At 46.7% G+C, this 27,154-nt stretch overlaps 1 protein-coding gene and 1 non-coding gene across 11 annotated transcripts in view; both read right to left on the bottom strand.

The window, feature by feature from the left end:
* ZNF341 (zinc finger protein 341) overlaps positions 1–27,154 on the bottom strand; it is a 40,559-nt gene that overhangs the window by 10,388 nt on the left and 3,017 nt on the right. For 2 of the 10 annotated variants that reach the window (XM_069548331.1, XM_069548333.1), the window contains exons 2-10: positions 23,555–23,665; positions 21,658–21,854; positions 18,552–18,701; positions 15,335–15,586; positions 11,496–11,733; positions 10,062–10,152; positions 7,559–7,752; positions 6,395–6,585; positions 1,072–1,280 (exon numbers count right to left, since the gene is read on the bottom strand). In XM_069548331.1, coding sequence (XP_069404432.1) covers positions 1,072–1,280; positions 6,395–6,585; positions 7,559–7,752; positions 10,062–10,152; positions 11,496–11,733; positions 15,335–15,586; positions 18,552–18,701; positions 21,658–21,854; positions 23,555–23,665 — 1,633 coding nt within the window. Of the gene's footprint in view, positions 1–1,071; positions 1,281–6,394; positions 6,586–7,558; positions 7,753–10,061; positions 10,153–11,495; positions 11,734–15,334; positions 15,587–18,551; positions 18,702–21,657; positions 21,855–23,554; positions 23,666–24,580; positions 24,671–27,154 lie in introns of those variants that run through there. The other 8 variants (XM_069548337.1, XM_069548339.1, XM_069548340.1 and 5 more) reach the window with 6 other exon arrangements.
* TRNAG-GCC (transfer RNA glycine (anticodon GCC)) lies at positions 7,181–7,251 on the bottom strand. Its single transcript has one exon. It is a non-coding gene; the product is annotated as a tRNA-Gly (tRNA).

The raw sequence follows: 27,154 nt of genomic DNA, 5'->3' as shown, positions 1-27,154 counted from the left end.
GACAATACCATCAGCAAATGGGATTCTGGAGGAGGAGCCAGAAAGCTCTCGAGGAAGGGAGATTCTACAAGGATGAACACAGGCTCAGTAGCTCCAACAAGAATGACAAGGAGAATTACAAGATCAATGGATCCAAAGAGAATGATCGGAAGTTCTAAGGACTAAAAGCATATGGCAAAACGGAGGGAGCCCTTCATCGTTTCTGCTAAAGGGACCTTCTTTATGACTGAAACAGAAGACTACAGCCATGTAAAGGGTTGTCAGAAAAATTACCCCCAATAAAATACACATTTAATTCATTCCTTGTCCCACTCTAAGAATCAGCATATAGCTCCAACTTTAACCTAAATTCTATAGATTATAAAACATACCAATCTTATTTTTATGATTTTTGCTTTCAAATACACACTTGTGCGTTTTTTAAGAATCAATGTAGGATTTCCCTGATGGTCTTGTGGTTAAGAATCCATCTGCCGATGAATGCAGGGACTCAGGTTCAATTCTTGGTCCAGGAAGCTCCCATATGCCATGGGACAACTAGGCCCATGAGCCACAACTATTGAAGCCCGCACCCCAGAGCCCACGCTCTGCAACAAGAAAAACCACCACAATGAGAAGCTCGAACAACGCAACTAGCGAGTAGTCCCCGCTTGCCACAACTAGAGAAAGCCAGTGCTCGGCAACCAAGACCAAGTGCAGCCAAAAAAAAAAATCAGTGTACCATCCTAAGTGTAATCTAAATTGTGTAGATTATCAGACAAAATACTATTTTCATAATATTTTACTTTAGGGAAAAACAAATCTTTTTTCCACTATGAACAAGGAAAAATTGGCTTCCCTTTTTAAGACTTTTTGTTTTTAAGGTTGCATGTCTGCCAAGCTGAAGAATGATACAAGGAGGAGCCACATTTTCCCCCCGCTCAGTGCCAAGGCACACAACCCACTCCCCCAGGCTGGACCCTGAAGCCTCAGATTCCCCTTTGAAATGTCCCACTGGACCTGAGCAGTTGGAACCACCGAGGGAATGGACCCCTGGGCTTCCTATGGGGAGGGGGAAGGGGGATCACATACTTGTAGACGGCGCTGTCCTTCTTGGGGCTGTGCTGTGGCAGGAGGCTGTGTGAGTACTGATGCACGCCCAGGTCGTACAGTGAGGGGAAGTCCTTGCCACAGAGGTGGCAGCGGTAGCTCAGCTCCTCCTGATGGCTCTTGATGTGCTCTAGGAACGTGTCCAGCTTCGGGAAGGTCTGCGCACAGCTCTTGACCACACATTTGTACACCTTGGGGGAAGAGGCAGGGCAGGTGAGGGCAGGTTAGACAGCCGCCTCCACTGTGGTCCCCTGCCCTGTGGTGTCCACCTCCAACTGCTCACGGAAGACCCAACTGCTGTTCCCCTGCTCCCCTGCTGCAGGAGCCCTGGGTTTATTATTATTTTTTCTTCATTCATTTATTTTTAATTGAAGGATAATTACAATATTGTATTGGCTTCTGCCATACATATTATTTTTTAAAATTTATTTATTGTTTAACTGGAGCGTAATTGCTACAATGTTGTGTTCATTTCTGCTGTAGGACAATGTGAATCGGCTATATGCATGTCAACCACAAATTGCCACTTGCCATGGGCACTTGCCATCTACCTCTACAAGGATTAAATCATATGCTGCTACAGCTGACCCACCCCCTGAAAGGAGTTCAGGGTGGAAAGCAGAAATGAGGCACTCTGTGCTCGAGGAAAAACTAGTATGACAGGTCTTCAGGTATTTTTAGGAGCTGATTTTATGAGCCTAATTCTTGTATCTCCCTATATCTAAAAAAGCACTAAAATCCTTCATGGTGATGACTGTTCCTCGTGACTAGCAAAAGCTTCACAAGCCTAGCGGAAATCTTCTGGAAAAAATATGTGCTTGATTGCATGTACTCTCTCTTCACCAAAATCTCATATATACTGACCTTTCCCTCCCTGCCTCTTTGGAGCAGCTTCTCAAAGCTATGTGAGGTGCTGCCTCCCAGAACTGCCCTCATTTTGCCCCTAATAAAACTTAACTCTCACATTGTGCATTTCTTTTTAAGTCAACACGTATATATCCATGTGTTCCCTCCCTCTGAAGCCTCCCTCCCACCCCATCCCCATGCCATACCCTAAGTCATCGCAGAGCACCGAGCTGAGCTCCCTGTGCCACACGGCAGCTTCCCACTAGCTGTCGATTTCACACACGGCAGCGTCTAAATGTCAGTGCTGCCCTCTCGATCTGTCCTACCCTCCTCTTCCCCTGTTGTGTCTACAAGCCTGTTCTCTACATTTGCGTCTATATTCCACCCTGCAAATAAGTTCATCTGCACCATTTTTCTAGATTCCAAGAAACACAAATTAAAACCACAATGAAGTACCACTTCACACTGGTCAGAATGGCTATCACCAAAAAAACATACAAACAACAAATTCTGGAAAAGGTGTGGAGAAAAGGGAACCCTCTTGTACTATATGTACTGGGTATATTTTAAAAAAATTATCCAAAACTTGGAATGATAACATCTTGAAAAGATGTGAAAAGATGGCATCCCATCCTTTCAATGTTATGCGAGAATGGTGGCTCTCCAACTCGAGCCTGCATCACAGTAGCAGACTGGCCACTTCCAGGGAATCTGATGCAGCAGGTCTGGGTGGCCTGAACACGCGCATTCCTGCCAAGCACCCTGATGCTGAAGCTACTGGGCTGGGGACCTCACTTGGGGAAGTGCTGCCTGGCAAGCAGTTAGGTGAAGACAGTTAAGCTGCTAAGGGTCATCTCACTCTCTGGGTGATGTCACTTGTTTTGACTGTTTATTACTGATCAGAACCTAGACTCTCTAAAGTTAAATGTTAACTTGTAGAAAACTGATCCAATGTAAATTATTTTTGTCATGTAGAAAAGATAACTCCAGAGGGTTTTTTTTTTTTTAAACTCCAGAGGTTTTATTGCCCTGAAGGACATAAACCAGATTTGTATCTAACTTCTTATTTCAGGATTCCTTTTTTTTACTGACACAGTTACACAGAGATATAGGTATTAGTGTTCCGTACCATCTTTTGACCGGCTTTGTCATTTTTCCAGTTCCCCCATTAATGAATTAAGCAAAATCCTGATTCAAGTGCACTAAGTTATTTGTATGAAAGATATGCTTTTAACATTTTAAAAGGTATACATTAATAAGTAGTACACACTCCTTATGGGGCTTCCCAGGTGGTACTAGTGGTAAAGAACCCATCTGCCAAAGCAGGAGCTGTAAGAGATGAGGGTTTGATCCTTGGGTTAGGAAGATCCCCTTGGAGGAGGGCATTGCAACCCACTCCAATATCCTTGCCTGGAGAATCCCATGGACAGGGAGCCTGGCAGGCTATAGTCCACAGGGTCGCAAAGAGCTGGACATGACTGAGGTGACTTAGCACAAATGCATGCAGACACTCTTCCTCATAGGGTTGTGAAACAGTCACAGTTGCATGACACACTCAGGGTTGCCTATACAATTCCAACCCTTCTTCCTAACAAAGAAGGAAGAAGGCTTCTTCTTCCTAACAAAGTGAACCCTGATTTGCTCAGAGTGGCAAGATGCCCAGTTAAAACACTTGATCCTCTGGCTCCCTTACATCGAGGGTCAGTCATGCGACCATTTCTTGCCAATGGTATGTAGGCAGTAATCTTTGGGGAGGGCATCACTCCCTGGACACAAAGGCAAAAGCTTCCTAGGAGAAGTTCCCTCTGTTTTTTGCATTTATCCTAATTGGAATACAGCTGTGATGACTGAAGGTGTGACAGCCATTCTGCAGCCTTGAGGATGAAAGCCACATGCTAAAGATAGCAGAGCAGAAAGCCAGGAGAATCCTACTAGATAAACCCAATACTACCTACTTATGGACCTCTTATGATGTGAGAGAGAAAAAAATCCTAACCAGTAAGCCAGTTATCTATTATTTGCAGTCTAACAATGCATTTCTAAATGATAGAGCAGGTGCATGGGCTCTGACCAATGAGAAGGCTACAGAAGGCTTCTGGGCAAGGTTTCCTTGCTCTTAAAGAAGATACAGAAGATATTATTAATGTAACCCCTTTATGTTCATGGATAATATTGTGTCTGGTCTTCTGCCTAGAAAAAGTGGCCACCATCACAGGACCACAGGTGAACCACCAGCAGAGGACAGGGCCATGCCCTGTAGAGACAAGAATTAGAAAGACACAGGGCCCTTGATGCAGGGTTGAGTCAACTGACTGTCTCAGGCCTGAGTTGCCCCATCTTGGGTTTTCTTATTATGTGAGATAACAAACTTCCTAATTGTTTAAGCCAGTTTGAATAAAAGTTTTTGGTGATTTTTCCCCCCAAGGATAGTCTAACTTAACTCCATCAATCTCTCTGCTAAGAATCTATAATAAGGAAAAAATCAAGAGATGTGGACAAAGATTTGATTACAACAATATTCATCATGGTTTTGTTTGTAATAGCAAAACTCAGGAAATAGCCTAAATGTCTAATAATAGGGGATTTAAAGAATGCCGCCGTTGGGACTTCTCTGGGGGTTCAGTGACGGGACTCTATGCTTCCACTGCAAGGGGCACGAGTTCGATCCCTGGTCAGAGAATTAACAACACACAAGCCATGTGGCATAGTCAAAAAAAAGGAGGAAGGAAAGGAAATCTACAAAACATACTGCACTGAGTGCCGGATTCCTGGAGGACATACTGTAAGCTGGTTATGACAAGGGGTTTGGAGTCAAACGAACTGGCTTTGAATCCTGCCTCAGTTACTTACTGGCAGTGTGACTCTGGATGGATCGAGCCTCGGTTTCTTCATCTGGATACACTGAAAATGCCTATCTCTAAGGTTGCTATGAGAAGTAAGTAAAGTACTGAATGTGAGGAACCTTAGTAGGGTTGTTACTCAGTCCTAAGTTGTGTCTGACTCTGCCACCCCATAGACTGTAGCCCACCAGGCCCCTCTGTCCATGGGATTTCCCAGGCAAGAAGACCACAGTGGGTTGCCATTTCCTTTTCCAGGGATCTTCCTGACCTAGAAATCCAACCAGCATCTCCTGCATTGCAGGCAAATTCTGTATTGTTGAGCCACCAGGGAAGCCCTCTAGCAGGGTACTTAGCATATAATAAATAGTAAATGTGAACGTATATATTTTTCAGACTTTTCTGAATTTCCCAATTCTATATTGGGTATATGATACTTTAATAGGGAGAAAAAATAACTAACAAAAATTACTTTGAATAGAGTTACCATATAACCTAGTAATTCTACTCTTAGGTTTATACCCAAGAGAACTGAAAACACATGTTCATACAAAAACTTGTACACAACAATCACTAAAGTATTATTCATAATAGCTAAAAAGTAGAAAGAACCTAAATGTCTATCAACTGATAAAAGGATATTCAAAATGTGCTGCTGCTGCTAAGTTGCTTCAGTCGTGTCTGACTCTGTGCAACCCCCTAGACGGCAGCCCACCAGGCTCCCCTGTCCCTGGGATTCTCCAGGCAAGAACACTGGAGTGGGTTGCCATTTCCTTCTCCAATGCATGAAAGTGAAGTCGCTCAGTTGTGTCCGACTCCTAGCGACCCCATGGACTGCAGCCCACCAGGCTCCCCCGTCCATGGGACTTTCCAGGCAAGAGTACTGGAGTGGGTTGCCATTGCCTTCTCCACAAAATGTGCTATATTCATACAATGAAATATTATCCAAAAATAAAAAGGAACAAAGTACTGATACATGTTACAACATGAATGCAAATATTATCTCAAAAGGCCACATACTAGATGATTCCAATATTAAATGTCCAGAATAGGCAAATCAATAGAGACAGAAAATGGGTTAGTGGTTGCCTGAGTCTGGGAGTAGGGGCGAGTGAACACTAATGTGCATAAAGTTTCTGGGGTGATAAAAAAGTTCTGCAAAAAAAAAATGTTCTAGAAATACAGGGGTGATGGCTGTATAACATTATGAATAGATTAAAAACTACTGAAGCGTACACTTTAAAACTGGTGAATTTTATGGCATGTAAATCACACTTCAATTGAAAAAAAAAAAAGGCTGTAGTCTCAAATCCCCATAGGCGGGTTTTTACACACTAGATCTTCTCAAAAGTGGTAAGAATTCTTCCTGTGTCTGATTCCTTCATTATATGACCCTTGAGAGGTGGACTTCCTCCCTCAGGCAAGCACCGTAATGGCCCAAAAAGCTGGCACCACCCAGGGAGGATGGAGGGGGAAGCTTAGCCCATCACGGTCACATGGCAGCTCAGAGCAACCGAGGCCCACTCCTGTCCCTTTCTAGGCCATGTTCAAGACCCCAGCATCAGCCAAGGCTCATGACTCGAGTGGCTGTGCCCCTCCCCTGCTCCCACCCCCTTACCTACCTGCTCATTCTTGTGCTGGGTCATGTGGGACTTGAGCTGGAAGTAGGTACTGAACTTGCTGGGGCAGAACTGGCACAGGTAGGAGCTATCGATGAGGACCACCTGCTTGGCCTCCAGCTTGTCCCCCTCTCCCTCGCCGGCTGTGGGCAAGGCCTGGGGCTGTGGGGCGCTCGACAGGGTCTGGCCCAACCCTGTGGAGAAAGCCAGGGAGGAAAGTCACTGAGAAAGGCAGAGGAACGGGCAGGGCAGAGGGCCACGCCACCCGGGAAGGACTCCTGGGACCCCTCCCCTGTGCTCTGCTGGATTCACCTGCCACCAACCATGGGCTCAGTGTGGGACATGGTACCGAGGCCCTGCATTCATGCTCAGCTGCTGTGCAGGGACACAGCCATTCCAGGGGCCAAACTACTGAACACTTACATTCTGATGGATGAAGAGCCACTGCCTCAAGTCACCCCTTGCAGGCCTTCCCCTCAGACACTCTAGACAGCTCTGAGGTTGTCAACGACCCTGACTGCCACCCCCAGCTGAATTCACGATGCCGCCCAGCTCCTCGTACAATCATGTGTTTAGCTGTTCCTCCCTCACTCTCCCTGAGGACAGGGGCCTCTGACCTCAAGTTTGTAGGCCCAGGGGCCTGGCAAACAGTGATGGTGCTGGTTTAGTCGCTAAGATGCATCCAACTCTTTGTGATCCCACAGACTATAGCCCACCAGGCTCCTCTGTTCATGGGATTTCTCAGGCAAGAATACTGGAGTGGGTTGCCATTTCCTTCTCCAGGGGATCTTCCCAACTCAGGGATCGAACCTGAGTCCCCTGCTTGGCAGGCAGATTCTTTACCATTGAGCCACCTGGGAAGACCCCTGGCACACAGTAAGCCTCCATAAATGTTTGCTCAATGGTTGAACCCTAGGTGCTAGGCATTACAAGAGTTTTGAAAGAAATGGGTTCTTCTCTAGAGCTCACAAGAATTCAGAAGGCACGCACAGAATGGCTCAACACAGTAGGGCCAGTTCCTACTGGCAGGCCAGAGAAAAGGGGGCATATGTTGCTTGCACAGAACACCCCCTCCGTGAGCTGTCTGTGCTGGCTCTGCTCACCCCCAGGGCTGCACAGGGATGCTCCAGCCAGACGCTGCCCAGTACAGTGGTCACTTCTACCCACCTGTATTATCCTCATCCTCCTGTCTGCTGGGGTTCAGAGCCATGACCTGTACCGTCACAGAGTTGCGAGAGACGGTGCCACTGCTGCGTCCTGGAGGCCACACCTTGTGGGTCTGCATGTGTTTCTTGACGTTAGACTTCTGGGCAAAGGCGCGGCCACATGCAATGCACTGGAAGGGCTTCTCACCAGTGTGGCTGCGGAAAACAAGGCTTGTCAGCACCCACGTGTAGGGACTGTGACCTCAGTCCAGGAGCTCAGAACCACCAGGAAGCCCTGGGCAGAGCATCTGGAGGCTGTGGGCCACCATCCTGAGACTGTGAGGACGAGCCCTCTTACTGAGGCAGGCAAGCACAGACACACCCCAGGCTCCTAGTGACAAGACTGAGTGGCTGAATCAACCAGCCCTGGAGTGGACCTTCTCTGTGGCCATCTTAAACTGTGAGATAAAACAGTTTCAAGGTGCTTTCAAACTGTGGTGCTACAGAAGATTCTTGAGAGTCCCTTGGACAGCAAGGAGACCAAACCAGTCAATCCTAAAGGAAATCAACTCTGAATATTCATTGGAAGGACTGATGCTGAAGCTGAATCTCCAGTACTTTGGCCACCTGATGCGAAAAGACCTTGATGCTGGGAAAGACTGAAGGCAGGAGGAGAAGGGGATGATAGAAGATGAGATGGTTGGATGGCATCACTGACTCAGTGGACATGAGTTTGAGCAAACTCTGGGAGATGGTGAAGGACAGGGAAGCCTGGTGTGTGCTGCAGTCCATGGGGTTGCAAAGAGTTGGACACATCTGAGAGACTGAACAATAATTGTTTAAGTGGAGAATTTTCTGTTATTTGTAGGAGAAAACGTCCTAGCTGTCACAGCACAGCACTTGTACAACTATTTAAAACTTTCCTTCAAATCAATGCACTTTTTAAGAACTGAAAATAATTAAAAATGAAGCTTCCTGTTGTTATTATATATGTAAAACCGCTTGTCATAAACACAAGTAACAAAAAATGAAATTATTCATAAAACAATCTTATTAAGATATATAGACGCATCATCCTTATGGCAGACATAAACCATATGGGACTATTTAAATTTAAATTCATTAAAATAAAATCAAGTTAAAAACTCAGTTTCTCAGGCTTCCCTGGTGGCTCGGTAGTAAAGAACTGCCTGCCAGTACAAGAGACACGGGTTTGATCCCCGATCTAAGAGGATCCCACATGCTGCGGAACAACTAAGCCCGGGTGCCACAGCTATTGAGCCCGTGCTCTCGAGCTCGGGAGCTGCAACTACTGAAGCCCGAGTACCCTAGAAAGCCCGTGCTCTGCAACAAGAGAAATCACTGCAAGGAGAAGCCAGGGCACCTGCACAGCAACAAAAACCCAGCATGGCCAAAAATAAATAAAGTTACCAAAATTCAGTTTCTCAGTCATACCAGTCACATTTCAAGTACTCAGCAGCCATATGTCCACTGCCCTGTAGACACAGCCTACTGGGGTCTCTCCATCTTTGCAGAAAGTTCCACTGACAAGCACTGGTTGTAGACCAGTGGATTTCAACAGAGATCGATTTTCCCTCCTGGGACATCTGGAAATGTTTGGAGCCATTTTGGGATGCCACAGCTGAGGAGTGAGGAGGGGCTATTGGCATCTCGTGGTTAGAGGTCAGGGATACTGCTGAGCATTCTCCTAGGCACAGGGCAGCCCCCCCAGAAGGAATGATGTGATCTAAGACATCTCAATAGGCTGGTAGGCCCTGGTCCACAGAGAAGCTATTGCCTGCCATGGCTGGAATTTTGGGCACTCCCCCTCCCTCCCTTCCTTCTCTTTCTCTCTGTTATAAAAGATGAGCAAAACTGTGCGAGGTGTTACAGACAGACCACACCTAACTGAGGCTTTCTCCTCTGACTCAAAGAAATTGAAAAAATTTTTCTCACTATATCTTGCAGAAATTTTCAATACCCACATCCACAAACCACCTAAAATCATCTTATGTCCCAGTGTTCCACTCTATGAGAAACATCGAACAAGACCACCCCTCCACTTCACAATGGAAAACCTGAGGCCCAGAGGGGCTCCTTGCATGTTTTTGGGACAAGCGGTGTCATGGTTAGTACTGAGTGAGCAGAGAACTTGCAGAGGCCCGTTCATAGAGCATCGCTAACCCCGAGGTCAGGCCTTTCTACAGAAGTGAGGGCTGAGGCATGCCTCCCACTGACAAAGCCCTCCCTCTAGCCATTCAAGTCAATTCCGGCTCCTCCATTCCCACCTTGGACCTTCCTTATCATGGCAGGCAGGCTCCACAGATCCTTCCCACTGAGGAAGAAAAGGGCAACATCACCCTGAGCTGGACGGAAGGCCTGAGAACCATGACAGACCAGTGGGGCCCTTGGTCACCACCAGGCGAAGGGGGCGGGGAAAGGAGCACTGCTTCCGCGGTGGATTCCCCATCCCACCTCCCCGCCAGGGCTGCCCAGGGGCCACCTGCCCCACCACGCCCGGTTACCTTCGGATGTGCTGCTGCAGGTCAAAGTTTTTGGTGAATGACTTGTCACAATATGAGCACTTGAGTTTCTGAGCCTTTGGCTTCCCTGCAGCTGATGAAAAATTAAAAAAAGACACACACAGAAAAAGACAAGGAAGGGGATGGTGAGGCTGGCAACACAACTGTAGGCAGCAAGAGCAGCTTCCAGCCACTCTACCCCTAGACCCAGGGCCAGATAGCCCAGATCCTAGGAGGTCTATATCTTGGACAGGCTGGGGAAGAAGCACAGGTAAGTCTCTCATAGGGCCTGGGAGAAGAAATTCCAGGACATGCTCTGGCTGGGAAAGCAGGGCAAACTCCTCAAAGACTCCCTTCTGCCGGAGGATAAAATCCACCCTCTCTGCCACGGCCTATGGGGCTCTGCATCCTCTACTTCCTACCAATCCTATTATTCTTATGATCTAGTTGAAGTGAACTCCTGGCTAACCTCGAAAGACCTCAAACATGGTCCCACCTCAGGGCCTTTGCACCTGCTGTTCCACCTTGCCTAAAATGCTGGTCCCTCAGACAGTCAAGAGACTGTTCCTTCTCACCCCCAGACAGATAGGCAGCAGCATTTTCCAGTCTCTATCCAGTATTCTCAATCATAGCACTCTGTTAATCTGCTTTCTAGAGTGACCCATAAATATTTATTTATTCCCTATCTCTCCCATTAAACTGTGAGTAACTAAGGGTAAGGAAATCATGATCCAAGATGCTAGATTTCTAGTTCTGACACCAAGCCTGGCACACAGATGCTCAACACATTTGTGAAAGGAAAGAAGGGGCTGGAAGCCCCTGAAAACTCTCAATTCTTCTGCCTTTCTCTACTACCACTACTTTCTGACATCGTCCCCAACCACATACCTAGCATCTCTAACAGGGTGGCAGACATCGCTGCTTGCCTGCCTAATACTCACTCTTCCCTTTTTCTTTCTTCACAAATCCCCTACATAATGGGAGCATCAATGTTCCTGGCTAAGGGAGACATTTCCCAGCTTCCTTTGGAGATAGATATGGTCATGTGACTTAGTAACCAATGAAATGTAAGCAAAAGCATCATGCTTAGAACTTCTGGGAGCTGGGGGATGCTTTTTTTATCTTTCTTCCAGATGCTTGGAATATGAAATTTGATGACTGGAGCTTCAGCAGCCATCTTACACAATGAGGCACCCAAGAACAAAAGTCATGTTCTAGGAATGATGGAGCAGAAAGATAGAAGAAATGTGGGTGTCTGGTGATTATATAGGCATACAAACTCCAGATTGCCTGTCTCTGGACTTGTTTTACACAGACCAACAAAATTCTACCATTTTGGAGTCACTCCTCATTTGGATTTTCCACTACATGCAACCAAACTTAATCCTAACTATCACAACAGGGAAGACTGGAACCACGCAGCCTGTGGACAGGTACCTCCATGCTGAGGAGAGATGCCATGACAGGCTGTGTGCCCACCTTCTGGGAGTCCACTGGAACCTTTGGTCCGTCGGGTCTTCAGTGATGGTGGGGAGTCAAAGGCGGCCACTGTGCCCCCGGTGGCGCTGGTCATAGGGGCAGCAGGGTTTGGTCCTTTTGGTTTGAACCCTTGTTTGCCGGGACTGTACACCTGGGGTGTGGGGTATACTGGAGCCTCCACACACTGGTTTGGCACCTACAAGGACAGCAGAGTCAGGGAGAGTGCCCTGGGAAGGGGGGAAGAGCTGCCCCAGGTGGTGGGACCTTCACTGTGGCCCTGGCTGATCTCAGCCACCCACAGCTACATCACCACCCTAACTCCTCCCCCTCACTCAGTCCCCCCAGTCACTCCCAAGACCCCTTTGAATAGAACTCCATGAAGCCAGCAGGCTAGAAGCAGCTTTGGAACCAGGCTGCTTGGGTTCAAATCCTGATTCTGCCGCTTATCATTTAAGTGACCTTGGGCGAGTCTTTTAACTTCTGTCTCAGTTTCTGCATCTGTAAAATGGGGCCAATTATAGCAACCCTGTATGAGGACAGAGCTTAGAAGAGGGCCTGGCAAGTAGTAAGTACCCAGTCAACATCAGCTGTTGTGATGGCCATTATTATTGTTGTTAGTAGCAGACTTCTTGCACAGAAGAACTAGGAAGTCAGAAGGGTCTATGCCCTCACCAGCAACTCCACTTCTTAACCAACTCTGCCTGATGTCACACCAGCAGGCATCCCTTGACTAGGAATCAAGCCTGAAGCCACGAGAAATTACCAAAGGAATTTTGAGCCACCCAAACTCAGTGACCACTAAGCTCACATCATGACACTGGGGTATTGTAAAGAATTCATTTATTCCATCATCTACCTATCATTCATTGGTCTTCCTAGGCTGCCCTAACCAAAATTCCACTTCCTCTCCTCTGTTTCATTTTCCTCCTTAGATGCATCATTATCTAATAAATTATGCATTTTACTTACTTACGCTATTATCTGCCTAGTTTCATGCAGGCAGGGACTTCTGCTCTGCTTTTGTTTCTTCCTCTATTCCCAGGCCTAGAGCCATGCCTGGCACAGAGTGGGCACTCAATAAACATTTGCTGAATGAATGAATTCAATTAGGGAGGTCTCAGGCATCTAATACAGCACCACTAGGTGCTTCTGCCAGGTCTTGCCTGTCGGCCCTTGGCACCTTCCTACACCCGCCCATGCTCTCCCCTGAAATCCAGAGGTGGCAAGCTTGAAACCACATTCTCAAGCACCCCTGCCAGCACAGTTCTGAACACAAATTAAGTTCTGCCCATGAGAAGCATCTACATGAGATTTGAAGGCAGAAGGGAGGTAGAAACTGTTCTCCTTGGCAGCCATTCTGGGAGACAGGCAGGTTAGCAGTCATGAGTTTTGGAGTGGCAAACTGAACCCTACATTCCCCTCCTGATTACCAGCCCCAAGGATGGCAGGGCAGCTGAAACCTCAGCCACAGAATCCTACAGTTTTCTCACCAAGTACAGTGTCCTGGTTACAAGGGCCAAGCCACAACAGTGACCCTGAAAACGAGTAGTTCTTGCCAAACCTGACTTTAACTACTCCAGCCCTTCCATCAGCCCTACAGATTTAACTTCCTATATTAAATCCCTCTGTTAGAAATACCTAGAGTGGTTTCAATTTTCCTGACCAATACAGCACTCAGTATTTGTCACAGTGAATGAATTCACCCATCATCCAGGTCATTCCTGAGCAATGATATGGCTGCCACTGGGTTAGTTCTCATTATCCTCACAGCTCTACAAGGGAAGTTCCCATTCTAGAGTCTCTTCTCTGAAACAGGACAAAGCACCCTATTTCAGATACCGACTATGGGTGTCCCACAGGCAAGGTCTCTGCTAGGTGCCAAGGATGCAAAATCAAAGACGATTCAGGCTGTTTTCAGAGAGCACTCTTTGTCTACATGAAAAATAAATAACAGTGGCTATTCCTATGCTGGCCCCTCTGTCTATGAGGCCACCATCATCCTCTCAGCATCTCACTAGCTAAATTATTTTTGAAAATTTAAATAATATTTATTTATTTAAATACAAAATTTACAAGTCATTTTTACTGATCAATTGGTGACTCAATTTTATTTTGCATTTGGGTATTAGCTGATCAACAAACAACGTTGTGAGAGTTTCAGGTGAACAGCAAAGGGACTCAGCCATACATACACATGTATTAATTTTTTAAAAATTCAGCCAAGTCCTTGCTTTATTCTCCCAGGGTAGGGAAAATCCCCCTGCAGGGTATAACATTACATGGCTGGTGGTGGAATTTTCCTCCAGTCTAGTTCTCTTTCCAGAGAGACTACCTAGCATAGAATGTCTGTATGGCTGGATTCTAGAGTGAGTCTGAGATAATGTGACCTCAAGTGCAGGCAGGCTCCTTCTGTCATAACCATGCCCCCTAGCACTTGTGCCTGGCATGGTTCTGAAGTCTCAGTGCCTTGAGAGTACACTGCCTGTGGTTCGAAACTCTTCAGCCAGAAATTAATATGGTACATATGGCACAGGCACACCTTGAAGGTATTGTGGGTTCAGTTACAGACCACTGCAATAAAGCAAACATCACAATAAAGCAAGTCACACAAGAGTTTTTTTTTATTTTCCAGTGCATATAAAAGTTATGTTTATGAAAAAAAGTTGTTTACAAAAAAAAGTTACATTTACTCTATCCTGTAATCTGTTAAGTATGCAATAGCATTACACCCTAAAAAATGTATGTATCTTAATTAAAGGAAACTTTTTTGACTTTATTACTAAAAAAAATGCCAACCACACCTGAGCTTTCAGCAAGTAATACTAATAACATCAAAAATCACAGATCATCATGACAGATACAATGACAAAGAAAAAGGTTGAAATGTTGTAAAGATTACCAAACTTTTCACACAGAGACACAAAGGGAACAAGTGCTGTTGGAAAAATGGCACGGATAGCCTTGCTCGACAAAAAACACAATACTGGCAAAGTGCAATGAAGCAAGGTATGCCTGTACACTGACTGAATGGCCTCGATTCTTTACTTCTTCTGGTACCCAGGCCCTTTCCAGTGTGACCTGCAGTTTTTCCCATAGAGAGGTGGCATCTATTTCCGTACTCCTTCAACCTAAGCTGGCCTTGTGACCTGCTTTCACCAGCAGAAGTGACCCTATGTCGCTTACAAGCCTAAGCCTCAAGAAGTCTTGAGCATTTCCGCTTGCATTACTGCACATCCACCACTGCGGTGAGACCATGCCTGGGGAGCCTGCTTGAGACGGAAAGATGTGTGGAGGAGAGCTGGGTCACTCCACCTGATTATTCCACCCTAGGCCACTCTAGAGCAGCAGCCAGTCAGCCAACCTCCAGACATGTGGCAGCACCTGGCCAAGATCAGCAGTTGCCAAGCTGACCACCACAGACGTAAGAACAATAAACACTTTCCCCAAATACTGTATTTCTTACAGTCACAGCTGATACACTTAGCTTGTTACAACATATGAGACACTCACATATATAATTTTGGAATCCTTTCCCCTAAGGCAAGCATTTTCTTGACTGTTCTGAGTACTCTCTGAGGGCAGCTTGTATTTCTGCTACAACCCCTGCTTCATTCCACCTTCTCATGGGGTGCATTTTACTTTCACACATATGATAGCTTGAGCTGGTTTTGCCCCTACAGTATGTCTGGCATCAGAAAAGGCTCCACAGTATGTCTGGCATCAGAAAAGGCTCAGGTTACCCGTGACGACTATGACCAGCTTTTCCCCCTTCACCCCAAGCCCCAGCTTCTGCTCACCTCCAGGGGTGGGTAGGGCTGCATTCCCAGTGCTTGGATCTCTACCGTTCCACTCCCAGTGAGGGGTGCCGCGGCACTGTACACCTCCACCACGCCATTCCCGCCAGGGTTGGGACGCCCAGGGGGGCCCAGGCTCTGGGGTGGGGGTGGCGGGGGTTGGGGGGGAGGGGGCGGGGGCAGCGGTGGAGGAGGCGGAGGAGGAGGTGGAGGCTGGGCCAGGTAGTTTGGTGCAGGATGCATATTCAGGTTACTCTGAAATCACAAGAGAAAATTAAATTGTCATAGCCTCTTGAGACCAGCTGTCTGATTTATCAGCAGGGAAGGATACTTGCCTTAGCCAGTCATGTGGGAAGAAGAGAGGAAAAGGCAGAGAGCAGGCATGGAAACCAAATCATGGGAGAATTCCAAGGAGCCATCAGTCTGGTATTGCTGCCCTTTTTCTCTATGAAGGTCAGCAGAAATGGCCCAGCTTGTGCAGAAATGAGCTCATAGCGCGGGCCTAATGTTGCTGTCTTTAGAAGGGCTTGCTTGTAGGACTGGCTCTGAACTGGCATCTGAGAACCTGCCTTGAAGAAGGTTCCCTGGTTTTCTGTTTGTTTTGGCTGCACTGTGTGTCATGTGGACCAGGGATTAAACCCATGCCCCCTGCCTTGGAAACTCGGAGTCTTAATCACTGGACTGTAGGGAAGTCCTGCAGGTTCCCTATGGTGATGAGGCTATTTTACCCACCTGGGGCACTGGCCCTAGTGTACCAACTACCTAGACAGTTTGCACAACAATGTGATTTATGGTGAACAACTCCTTCCCACCTAGGTATCTGGAATTGCGCTGTGTGGCTGGAAGCCTACATGACATCCTCAACAGAAGCCCTGGCCTTAGAGTCAATGGTGTTCTTTCCTGGCAGAAACTCTGGGCATTCTTGACTGCTGGAGAATGCCGTGTGCCCCCCGAGCAGCCTCTCCCCACTTTCCTGAGGCAAAGAAAGCTGGAGACTTGGAAGAATGCTGATTTCCTGCAGACTCCAGTTGCTGGGTCTTCCCTCCTTGCTGGTCCTGCTGTGTATCCTTCTACTTTAAACCAGCCAAGAGCACAAGCATCCTGAGTCCTGGGAGTCTTTCTAGAGAGTCACGCAATGTGTGGGTGGCTATGGATCCTTGAAACACAGCCACTGACTTCTAGCAATTGATTCTACAAAAAAAATCAACCAGGTGGGCAAAGATAATCATACACAGATGTTACTTGTCATTTTTATAATAGCAAAACTGGCAACGACTACATGTCCTCCCACTGGAAGTTTGGCTAAACAGGGGATGGTCCATCCACCTGGAATGGGACAGAATCCTTTGTGGCTGTTACAGTGATGGTGCTGATCAGTATTCAATAAAGGGTGCTTCTCTTAATTGCTGTTCCTTGGGCTCCACGGTCAAATATGTAGGGGGAAAAATCAGGGTTGACAAAATCAAAAGTATTTCTGAAGTATTTACTGAAGGAAAAACCCAGGGACAGAGCAAGGGAAGAAGTACAATGCTTCCACCTCAGGCTGCTTGGACCAATGATCCTTTTTCTACTGGAAAATCCCAAGGAGCCACTGTTCCGAGGAACACTTCAGTAAATACTGATGTAGGGTTGTAGGCATAGATAGGAAATGATGTTAAACAAAAGGCAAAGTAAGAAAGGGCTTCCCAGGTGGTGCAGTGGTAAAGAATCCACCTGCTAAATGCAAGACATAGAAGAGACTCAGGTTCAATCACTGGGCCAGGAAGACACCCTGGAGCAGAAAATGGCAACAGGCTCCAGTATTCTTGCCTGGAAAAATTCCATGGACAGAGGTGCCTGGCGGGCTACAGTCCATGGGATCACAAAGAGTCAGATACGACCGAGTGCGCAAAGTAAGGAAAGCAAGTTCCAGAACAGTGCGTATAAGATCCATTTATACAGATGTGCATGTTTTAAACATATTTATATAAAAAGCTATTTCTATTTGCATTCGAAGGTCAGGAAATCCAGACACCAAAATTTTGCTACTGTTTTCTCTCGGTGGAGGGAGTAAGAGTGCTTGTTTGACTTTCCAATTTTTATTCTGTAGAATTTCAAACCTACAAAAAGGTTGCAAACAGAATACAATGAATGCTGTTTCTACATCATTTAATTCACCAGTTGTTACCATCTTGCCGCATCTGCAGTGCACGTGTGTGTGTGCATATACACACATATATACCTGCGTTTTGTTAAGCCCCTTGATAGTAAGCTAAAAATATGACACTTGATTCCTTAAAATTACTCAGATGCATCTCCTAAGAACAAGGACATCCTCCTATGTAACAACTGGATGAACACACAGAAAATTGAACAGATGTAATACTATTATCTAAAATATTCAAATTCCTCCATATTCTAATCTCCCTAAGTGTCCCAATAAGGCCTTTAAGGCCTCCCTCACCCCAAACCCCCACACCCTATCTAGAATCCAACCAAGAATTGCAAATTCAGTCGGTTGCCCTGTCTCTTTCGATATTAAGAATAATTAAATTAAAAAAAAAACTTTTCTTTTGTGTACTTTCTAGTGTTTTTCTAATGGACATGGAACACTTTGCAAAGAATAAAAATAGAAGGGCTTCCCTAGTAGCTCAGTGGTAAAGAATCCACCTGCTAACGCAGGGGACACAGGTTTGATCCCTTATCCAGGGAGATCTTACATACCGCTTAGCAAGCAAACCCATGTGCCACAATTGTTGAGCCTGAGCTCTAGAGCCCAGGAACCCTGACTTCTGAGTCCTCGAGCCGCATCTGCTGAAACCCGCTCACCCTGGAGCCTGTGCTCTGCAGCAAGAGAAGCCACTGCAGTGAGAAGCCTGTACGCCACGACTGAAGAGTAGCCCCCAGTCTCGAAGGCCGGAGAAGAGCCTGTGCGCACAACACGGAAGGCCCAACACAGACAAAATTTAAAAAAATACAGTAATTCTTTACAAAAGAATAAAAGTATGAGTCAGAAGAACTGGACTATGGCTATGAAACCTCAAAGTCATGCTGTGGGTCCCAGCTGAACACATCAGCTTCCCCATCCACAGGAGGGCTGGCCAAGGGAGAGCAGACAGTCCTCCTTAGCTTGAAGAAGAGCTGGGGTCAAGCCCCCTTCTTTCTACAAGATTCTGAATCTGCAGGAATCAACTTGCAGACCAAAAATCAAGATCCTATAAGAAACTGGCCACCTCCTTACCTGCACAGATGGGGGGCCTTGGGGCATGGGCTGGTCCAGGGACGTGAAGGCTGACATGGCAGACATGAGCACGTCGTCGCTTACCAAGATGTTCCCCTGCACCAGGGTCTGGATCAGCGGGGATGGGGGCACTGTGATGTACGTGGAGATCTGGACAGTGAGAGAAAGACGGAAAGAACATCTCTGACGTTCTGGAAGGAAGGAGACGGCATGGTAGAAAAGATCTGGGTCTGGAGTCCCACATCTCCACCTCTGCTACTGCGCCCTGTCACACGACCCTGGGAAAGTCACACCACCTCTCTCAACCTGCATTTCCTCATCTATCAAACGGGGAGAGTAAGTTACACCTCCCCGCAATGCCTATAACCTATAATCCAGCAACAATCTTTCCTGATCTCTGGCCTAGAGAAACATTCACACCTGTCCACAAGGAGACCATAAAAAAAAAGAGTACTCTGCACAGCCTTTTTTCTAATAGTGAAAAACTGGAAATAACCTCGATGTCCATCAATAGGAGGCTAGATTTAAAAACATGTAATACAGTCATGGCTAGAATACTATAGACGGCAAGTAAGAGGTACTGCATGGAAAACTAAATTTTATAATAATATGTACATTATATATTCTCATCTTTAAAAATCCAAAAAATACTACTATATAACTCCTATGGGTACATCAGTAAGGATGTGAAAATATAATAATATGCTCTCAGGTTAACAGCAAAGATGCATGGCAGACCTTACAAGACGGTGTCAAACACGCAGTGACTTTCCCGTTGTAAATGCAAGGGTGTTTTGTTTACTTGTTGCCTTTTCTGGCATCTTCTTAAGTCACCTGTCTATAGGACCCCTGGGGACAGCAGCAAATGAGCCCCCGATTTCAACAGAAGTCCTTGCCCTCAACCAAGCAAGGACAGCCTGGGCAGGTTAGGGATGCACCCCATGTCACTACCACGAAAGGCAGTGACACGTATTTTTACAATGTCACATGCATTAGCCTGGGACAAAAAAATGGGAAATCATTTCCATGTCCATCCAGCTCACTTAGGCAGAGGGATTTGGGTTTGCCCCTAACCCATTGATTCTGTGCTAAGGTTTTCTCCTTGCCCAGGACTGGAAGAATTTCCCTCTCTCCTATTGAAAATAAAAAGGGAGTCAGGAGAGAAGGAACATCTTCTACTAAACGAAACTCATAATCAAGAAGTGAGAAAAATGACTATGTTCTGTGTTAGGAAACGTCTGTGGCAACTTGAAAAGTTTCAGTGCACAGTGTCCTAGGGATCTGGGGGTGGACATGTTTATCCTGATGGCAGGAATTATGTGTATACAACCACAGGGGAAGATTAATGTTTTAGAGCAGCAGTCCCCAACCTTTTTGGCACTAGGGACCAGTTTCATGGAAGACAATTTTTCCACAGACTAGGTATGGAGCAGGGGGGTGGTTTCAGATGACTCAAGAGCCTTAAATTTATTGTGCACTTTATTTCTATTATTATTAGATCATCAGGCATTAGATCCCAGAAGTTGGAGACTCCTCATTTTAGAGGAAGAAAGAGATAAGAAGAAGTCAAAGGGAAATCTAACCCCTTGACTTGGCATCCTGGGACAAGCCCAGCCCCCTTTATGGGGATTCTTTAATCCCTCTGAGCTCCCATCCACGGTGTCTTTGCTCTAGAACTGTGTTCCTCACTGAGGACTCTGGAAGCTTCTCCAGATACCCCCAGCGTGGTTACCTGACCTCTAGACTTGTCTATCTGTCTGCATTTTCATCGCCTCTACTTAAAGGTCCAGTGGGCATCTCAAATTCAGCATGAGCAGCTGAACTCCAAATCTCCTCCGTGTTCTCCCCACTTCAGTTAATGGCAACTCCAACTCTGGGCACACTTGCCTCCTCTTAATCTCACACCCTACATCCAATCCAGCCACTGCCTCGGCCAATTCCACTTTCAAAATATTTCTAAAGTCTCATCCCTTCTCTCCACTCCACTGCTACTATCCTGGTCAAGCGACCCACCACCACCCACTGCTGGATTTATACAGTAGTCTCCCAGTGGGTCTCTGGACTTTTCTCTTGACTCTCATCAAAATCTGTTGGGGTAAGGGTTGGGGAAAGGACAGTTAAGGAGTTTGGGATTGGCACGTACACACTGCTATATTTAAAATGGATAACCAACAAGGACCTATCCTATAGCACAGGGAACTCTGCTCAGTACTATGTTACAACCTAAATGGGGAAAGAATTTGAAAAAGAATAGATAAATGTATATGTAAAACTCAATCACTTTGCTGTATTGAAAGTAACACAATGTTGTTAATCAACTGGACTCCAGTATAAAATAAAAAGTTATTTCCTGAACAACAACAAAAAATCTGGTCTCTACAGCAGCTGCAGTGATCTAATTGAAGTATTTGTTGCTGTTGTTGTTAGTTGCTCAGTTGTGTCCGACTCTTTGTGACTCCAGGGACTGTAGTCTGCCAGGTTCCTCTGTCCATGGGATTCTCCAGGCAAGAATACTGGAGGGGGTTGCCATTTCCTTCTCCATAAATCAGACCATATCCCTCTCCTGCCCAAAACCCTCCCATGGCTCTGATCTCAAGCAGAGTAGACACCACATGATTTGCCAGGGTCTCCCTATTGCCTCTCTGACCTTATCACTTCTTACCCTCCTCCTCACTCACTCAGCTCCAGCCACTCTCACCTCCTTGTTGTTCCTAGAATAAACCCAGCACACTCCTGCCTCAGGGCCTTTGCACTTGCTGATCTGCCCCCAGCATACTCTTTCCCCAAGAAGCTGCGTGACTATTTCTCACCTCCCAAGGTCTCTGCACAAATGCCACCTTTTCTCAGACCTCATCCCATTGAGCATCACATACAAAAAGGCAAAACCTCCCAGCCCTGTCCTGGTACCCCGCCTCTGCACTGGTCCTGGGAGAAGTCCATCTCAACACATCTTTTGGGTGGTGTCTATCTTACCTTTAGCCACGATAGCAGTGACCTGGTCTGTTTGTCCACTCCTGCACCCCTGGTGCCCACACAGAGCATGACACACAGCGGGCGCTCAAAAAAGACTTGAATAGCTGAATGAACAAAACGAATGAATGAATACCTGGCGATTGGGAGGAGGCGGGGCCTGCTGGACGGCTGAGGGTGCTGCCGAAGGTGTGTAGATGCTGTTGGTGGCCAGTGAGACTGTGGCCAAGGGCAGGGCACTCCCTTGGCACTGTTCCCTCTTGTGGGTCATAAATGCTGGAAGCGAGTTGAACTGTTTCTTACACTTCCCGCAGAGAAAGACATCCTCATCATCTAAGGGTCACACCCGCAGAGTAGCAGGAGAGAAATAACAGGAAAAGAGCAATAAAAACGGAGAGGGCATCAGTGAGAAATGGAAGGCCCATGGCTGGACCATGAGAAAGGCACACTAATGGCATTCCATCACTCAGTGCTTGAGGGTCAAGCATCAACTCTGTGCTTCCTATGAGCTTTCAAATCACATCAGTACCTTTGGGAATATCCAGCCAGGTTCACACAGGTATCACAAAAATCAGAAATCAGGAAATAGTAAGGTGGCTTCGCTTCAAGGTTGGGACAGTCAGAATCTTTATCCTGCCTGAATTTACTTATTCACCAGTCCCCAAATGGGCTGCATGATCACACTCTTGGGTGCCTCTGCATCCCCTGCTCCCCCTGCCAAGCTGCCTCTTCCAGAATGACTCATTCTGCAAGGCTCAGCCTATATGTCAGCCTATATGTCACCTCCTCCAGGAAGCCCTCCTAAAGCAATGTTCCCAGTTCCTTCCTCTAAGCAAGCCTCTCATCACATTTTCCCCATCACCAACATATTTTGTAAGGGAAGGAAATATTCTTATTTATCACCATAACTACAATATTTCTGGGCACATAGGAAGCCTTCAGTGGATGTCTATTGAATGCCTGTAAAACTAAATGAAAGATTAGCTACAGTTACCACCACCCATAACTGAAGGCCCACCACAGGCTACGTAGTGTGCCAAAGTTTTCAATATTCACTCTTCCTCCTTAAACAATATAAACTTTAGTGAGAAACATGGCCATCTAGTTAAAGAACATATCTCCCAGACTTCTTTACAGCTAGACATGTAATGTGACTAAACTCTGACCAATAGGATAAGAGAAGACGTATTCTGTCTATACAATTTTCTCTTGAAACGAAGGGGTATGACTTCCACTTCCTTCTTTCCTCCCTTCCTATTGGCTGGAGTGTGGAAATGAAAGTGGGAGGTTGGAGCAGCCATCTTGGACCCCATGCTGAGAGCGGCAGAGCCAAACAGAAGAAGGGGTCTGAGTCACTGGGACTTCATACCACAGGGAAACTTTAATCGTGTACAAATTACAAGAAACTTGCATTTCTTATTTTACCACAGGTAAAACCAAATCCCAAGCACCCTCACAAGATTACTATGAGGTGGACTATCATCCTCATTGTACATACGTGGAAACTGAGGCACAGAGAGGTTAATTCATCTGCCCAAGGTCACAGAGCCAAACTTCAGGAGCAAGGATTCAAACTAGGTGCATATCTCTCTGTCCCCAGCATGGTTCCCAAGTACTCAAAAATCTGTGTAGCATGAATAGATGAACACACAGACTCACACAGGGCTCTAAAGAAAGCCCTCTTCTTGTCTCAAGAGCCTGAGTCGTAAATTGGAGAGACTCATGTTTAGCCTCATAGAGAGGAGGCTGAGGAGCTACTCTGGGTCAAAGGCACAAACATCAGGGCTCCTAGTCATTCTCTGTCATGATCCCCACACTTACTAAGGGACTGAGGACCAGTGGCCTCAGAGCTAAGCAGAGAAAGGTCTGAGCCTGAAGATCCAGGCTGGGAGGAAGGGGACACAGTTCAGACACCGGAGGACAACCTGGGGACCACAGTGGGCAGTTCACTCCCACACACCCCCATCAGCCCCACCTGTTTTTCACAGGAAGCCCCTTACCCTTCCTGCTGATGAACCTAAGCAGATACTCACCCAGTGGCTGGATAGCAGGGGGTGCATTGACACTCTGGCCTGTTGGATCAGGAACTGCTCCTTGGCCATCCAACAATGACTGGACGGCCAAGACAGTCTGATTGTCCATTCCTGAAGAAAGAAAAGCAGTCTTTTTGGAAGGTGAACTCAGCATCCTGCTGTGACTTCACCCTTAAAAGCCAGACCCACTGCAAGGCCCTGATGGCAAAAGTGGTTGGCCATGCCCTGATATACATTCTCTCCTGCTTCTACTATAACCCAAGATTTGGGGCTAGAAACATGGTCCCAAAAGAAAGATTACATTTCCCAGCCACTCTTGCAGCAGGCAGCTGCTGCTAAGTCGCTTCAGTCGTGTCCGACTCTGTGTGACCCCACAGACGGCAGCCCACCAGGCTCCCCCATCCCTGGGATTCTCTAGGCAATACTGGAGTGGGTTGCCATTTCCTTCTCCAATGCATGAAAGTGAAAAGCGAAAGTGAAGTCGCTCAGTCGTGTCCGACTCTTCGCGACCCCATGGACTGCAGCCTACCAGGCTCCTCCGTCCATGGGATTTTCCAGGCAAGAATACTGGAGTGGGGTGCCATTGCCTTCTCCACTCTTGCAGCTAGTGAATGTCTAAGTTCTGGCCAATAGGAGTTTGGGGAAAGTTTTCCTAAAAACTACCCAGTATGAGATCTCCTTCTTTGTCCGATCCTCCATCCTGCTTCCTAGAACAAGAAGATGATGGTGGGAAGTCCAGCTTCCATCCCAGATCATGAGGACAAGGGCCAGGCCCTAGGCACTGCAGGGCAAAAAACTGGCTAGATCCTGGGCCTCTGGGGACCTGGTAGAACACGGCCACTGTCACACTGTAGGGTGCCTTTTTCTGGACTCCCATGTGACAGAAATAAACTTCTAGCCTGTTTAAGCCACTGCTAGGTTGGGCTTCTCTCTTACTCGTGGATGACTCTAATCCAAAGGGCAATGACCCCTCTGGAAATCATGTTACTGAGTCTTCCCCAACCACACCCAACAAATGCCACAAACCTGTTTGTGCTTGGGCTTCTCCTGCTTTTTCTCCTGTGTGCTTATTTTTTCAGATCCTCAATAGACAGTGCAATCTGGGTTTGGGTCAGGGGTTGGGGGCAGTTCTTGAGAAGCTGACTACGTTTACATTTTCCAATCAGCTGTCACTGTTGCGATCCTCAGTAGTACACTGTCCAGCCGTGGCACCAGCTGGAGGACAGGCCCCCTCACACCTAAGTGGCCCCCAAGGCACACTACCTCCCTCCCAAATAACCCAGAGGGCTGCCTCTTTCTCTCCGTCCTCACAGTCAACCTCTCAGCTCTGACCTGGACACCTACCCCAGCCCCTCACTGAAAAGCATTTGATCCTGCGGTCAGGCTGAATCCATACTTCTCCCTGTGACGGTATGGGCTGTGCATCTCCTGAGGCCAGCCTTCTCTCCATCCTCTCCAGCTCCTGCAGAAGCCACTCTCCACCAGCTGGCCCCTCTCACACTGTGCCCACAACCTCTCCTTCTCACCAGCAGCTACACACATTCAGGTCTCTCTAGATACCCTCCTTTGAACCCATGTTCTCATCTCTCTTCCCTTCAACATCAAGCATCCAGTGAGAGTTGTCTACACCCTCCATCTCCTCTGGCCACTTCGCAATCCTCCTCCACCCACTCCAGGGGGCTTAAGCCCCCATCATTCCACCAGAACCACCAAAGAGAAGCCGGCAGCACTGGACATTTCTTCTTGAAACACCCTCTTCTAAGGCTCCAGGGCGCCAGCTTCCTGGGTCTTCTCCCATCTTTCCACTTGCTACTTCCCTGCCTCCTTCACTTTCTTCTCCTGTCTGTCTCCTAAATATTTCTGTTTTGAAGGGTTCCTTGTGTCTGGCTCTCTCTCGCCTCTCACTCTTCCACTCTCCCTGAGAATCCTCACTCACCGTCATCTAGTTCTCCCTATTATCTTGAGTATCAAACCATTCTGGGGTCTATCCTCCCCAGAATGAGGTTCAGTAAATCTTCTATCATGATGCAAAATTGCACATCAGCATTTGTGTGCAAACCTGTACCTGAAAGTTTATAGTGGTTTTATTCATAACAGTAAAAAACTGGAAACAAGTCAGATGTCCTTCAGTGGGTGAATAGTTAAACAAACTGCAGTTCATCCACACCACAGAGCACCGCCAAATAAAAAGGGCCAAACTATTGATATAAGCAACAACTTGGATGAATCCCAGGGAATTACAATGTGTGAAAAAAGCCATTCTCAGAGGTTATATACTTTATGATTTTAATTACATGACATCCTTGAAATGATAGTATTTAAAAATGGAGATATATGTATAATCATGGCTGATTTGTGTATAATCATGGCAGAAACCAACACAACACTGTAAAGCAATTTCCCCCCAATTTAAAAAAGAAAGACATGGAGAACAGAGAACAACAGATCAGGGTGCCAGACATGGGGGATAGGGAGCAGGGGAAGAGGTGGATGTGGCTATAAAAAGAGCAACATCTTGCAGTGGAAGGATGGTTCTGTAGAGCCACTGGTTGTAATATTATAGGGTAGCTTTACAGGATGTTACACTGAGGGAAACTAGGTGACAAGATAAACAGAATCTCCCGGTATTATTTCTACATCTGCACATGAAACTACAGAACCAAAAAGATTTCAAAATAAAAAGTTTAATTAAAAAAAATACTGCCTGGGACTTTTCTGGTGGACCAGAGGTTAAGAATCTCCCTCCCAATGCAGGGGATGTGGGTTCAGTCCCTGGTTGGGGAATTAAAATCCCACAGGCCGCAACTAGAGAAGCCCACACATTGCAATGAAGATCCGTGTAGCCAAAATCAAATAAATGAAAAATACTGCCTGTCAAAACTGCGGGGACAATAAAAAGGATCAGTGGTTGCCAGGGGCGGGGCGGGGGTGGGGAACGGATGAACAGGCAGAACACAGAGAATTTTTACTGCGGTGAAAATATTCTATATGCTAATACAATAATGGTAGATATATGTCATTATACAGTTGTGCAGTAGAATGTACAACACGAAGAGTGAAACTTAAGATAAATGATGGGGACTTCCCTGGTGGTCCAGTGGATAAGAATCTGCTTGCCAATGTAGGAGACACGGGTTCAACTCCTGGTCCGGGAAGATCCCACGCACCAAGGGGAAACTAAGCCTGGGGGCCACAACTACTGAGTCGGAGCTCTAGAGGCCACGAGCCACAGCGACTGAAGCCTGAGAGCCTAGAGCCTGCGCTGGCAAAAAGAGATGCCAACACACACACACACACACACACACAAAAGAGATGCCAACACAAGAAGCCTGTGCACCACAACAAAGAGCAGCCCCCACTCGCCGCAACTAGAGAAAGCCCGCGTGCAGCAATGAAGACCCAGCAGAACCAAAAACAAGTAAATCATTTTTTTAAAAAAAGAGAAATGATGGACTTCTGAGTGCTTATGATGCATCAGTGCAGGGTCACTCTTGGTAACAACTGTACCACTCTGGTGAGTTATGTTGATTAAAGGGGAGGTTATGAATGTGTAAGATCAAAGGAAGTCTCTGCATCTTCCTCTCAACTGTGTAAACCTAA

This window comes from Ovis canadensis, chromosome 13, assembly GCF_042477335.2.
Source record: "Ovis canadensis isolate MfBH-ARS-UI-01 breed Bighorn chromosome 13, ARS-UI_OviCan_v2, whole genome shotgun sequence".
NCBI classification, from domain to species: Eukaryota; Metazoa; Chordata; class Mammalia; order Artiodactyla; family Bovidae; genus Ovis; species Ovis canadensis.
The sequence above is the reverse complement of the archived record's forward strand: the minus strand, read 5'-3'. Positions and strand labels throughout refer to the sequence as shown.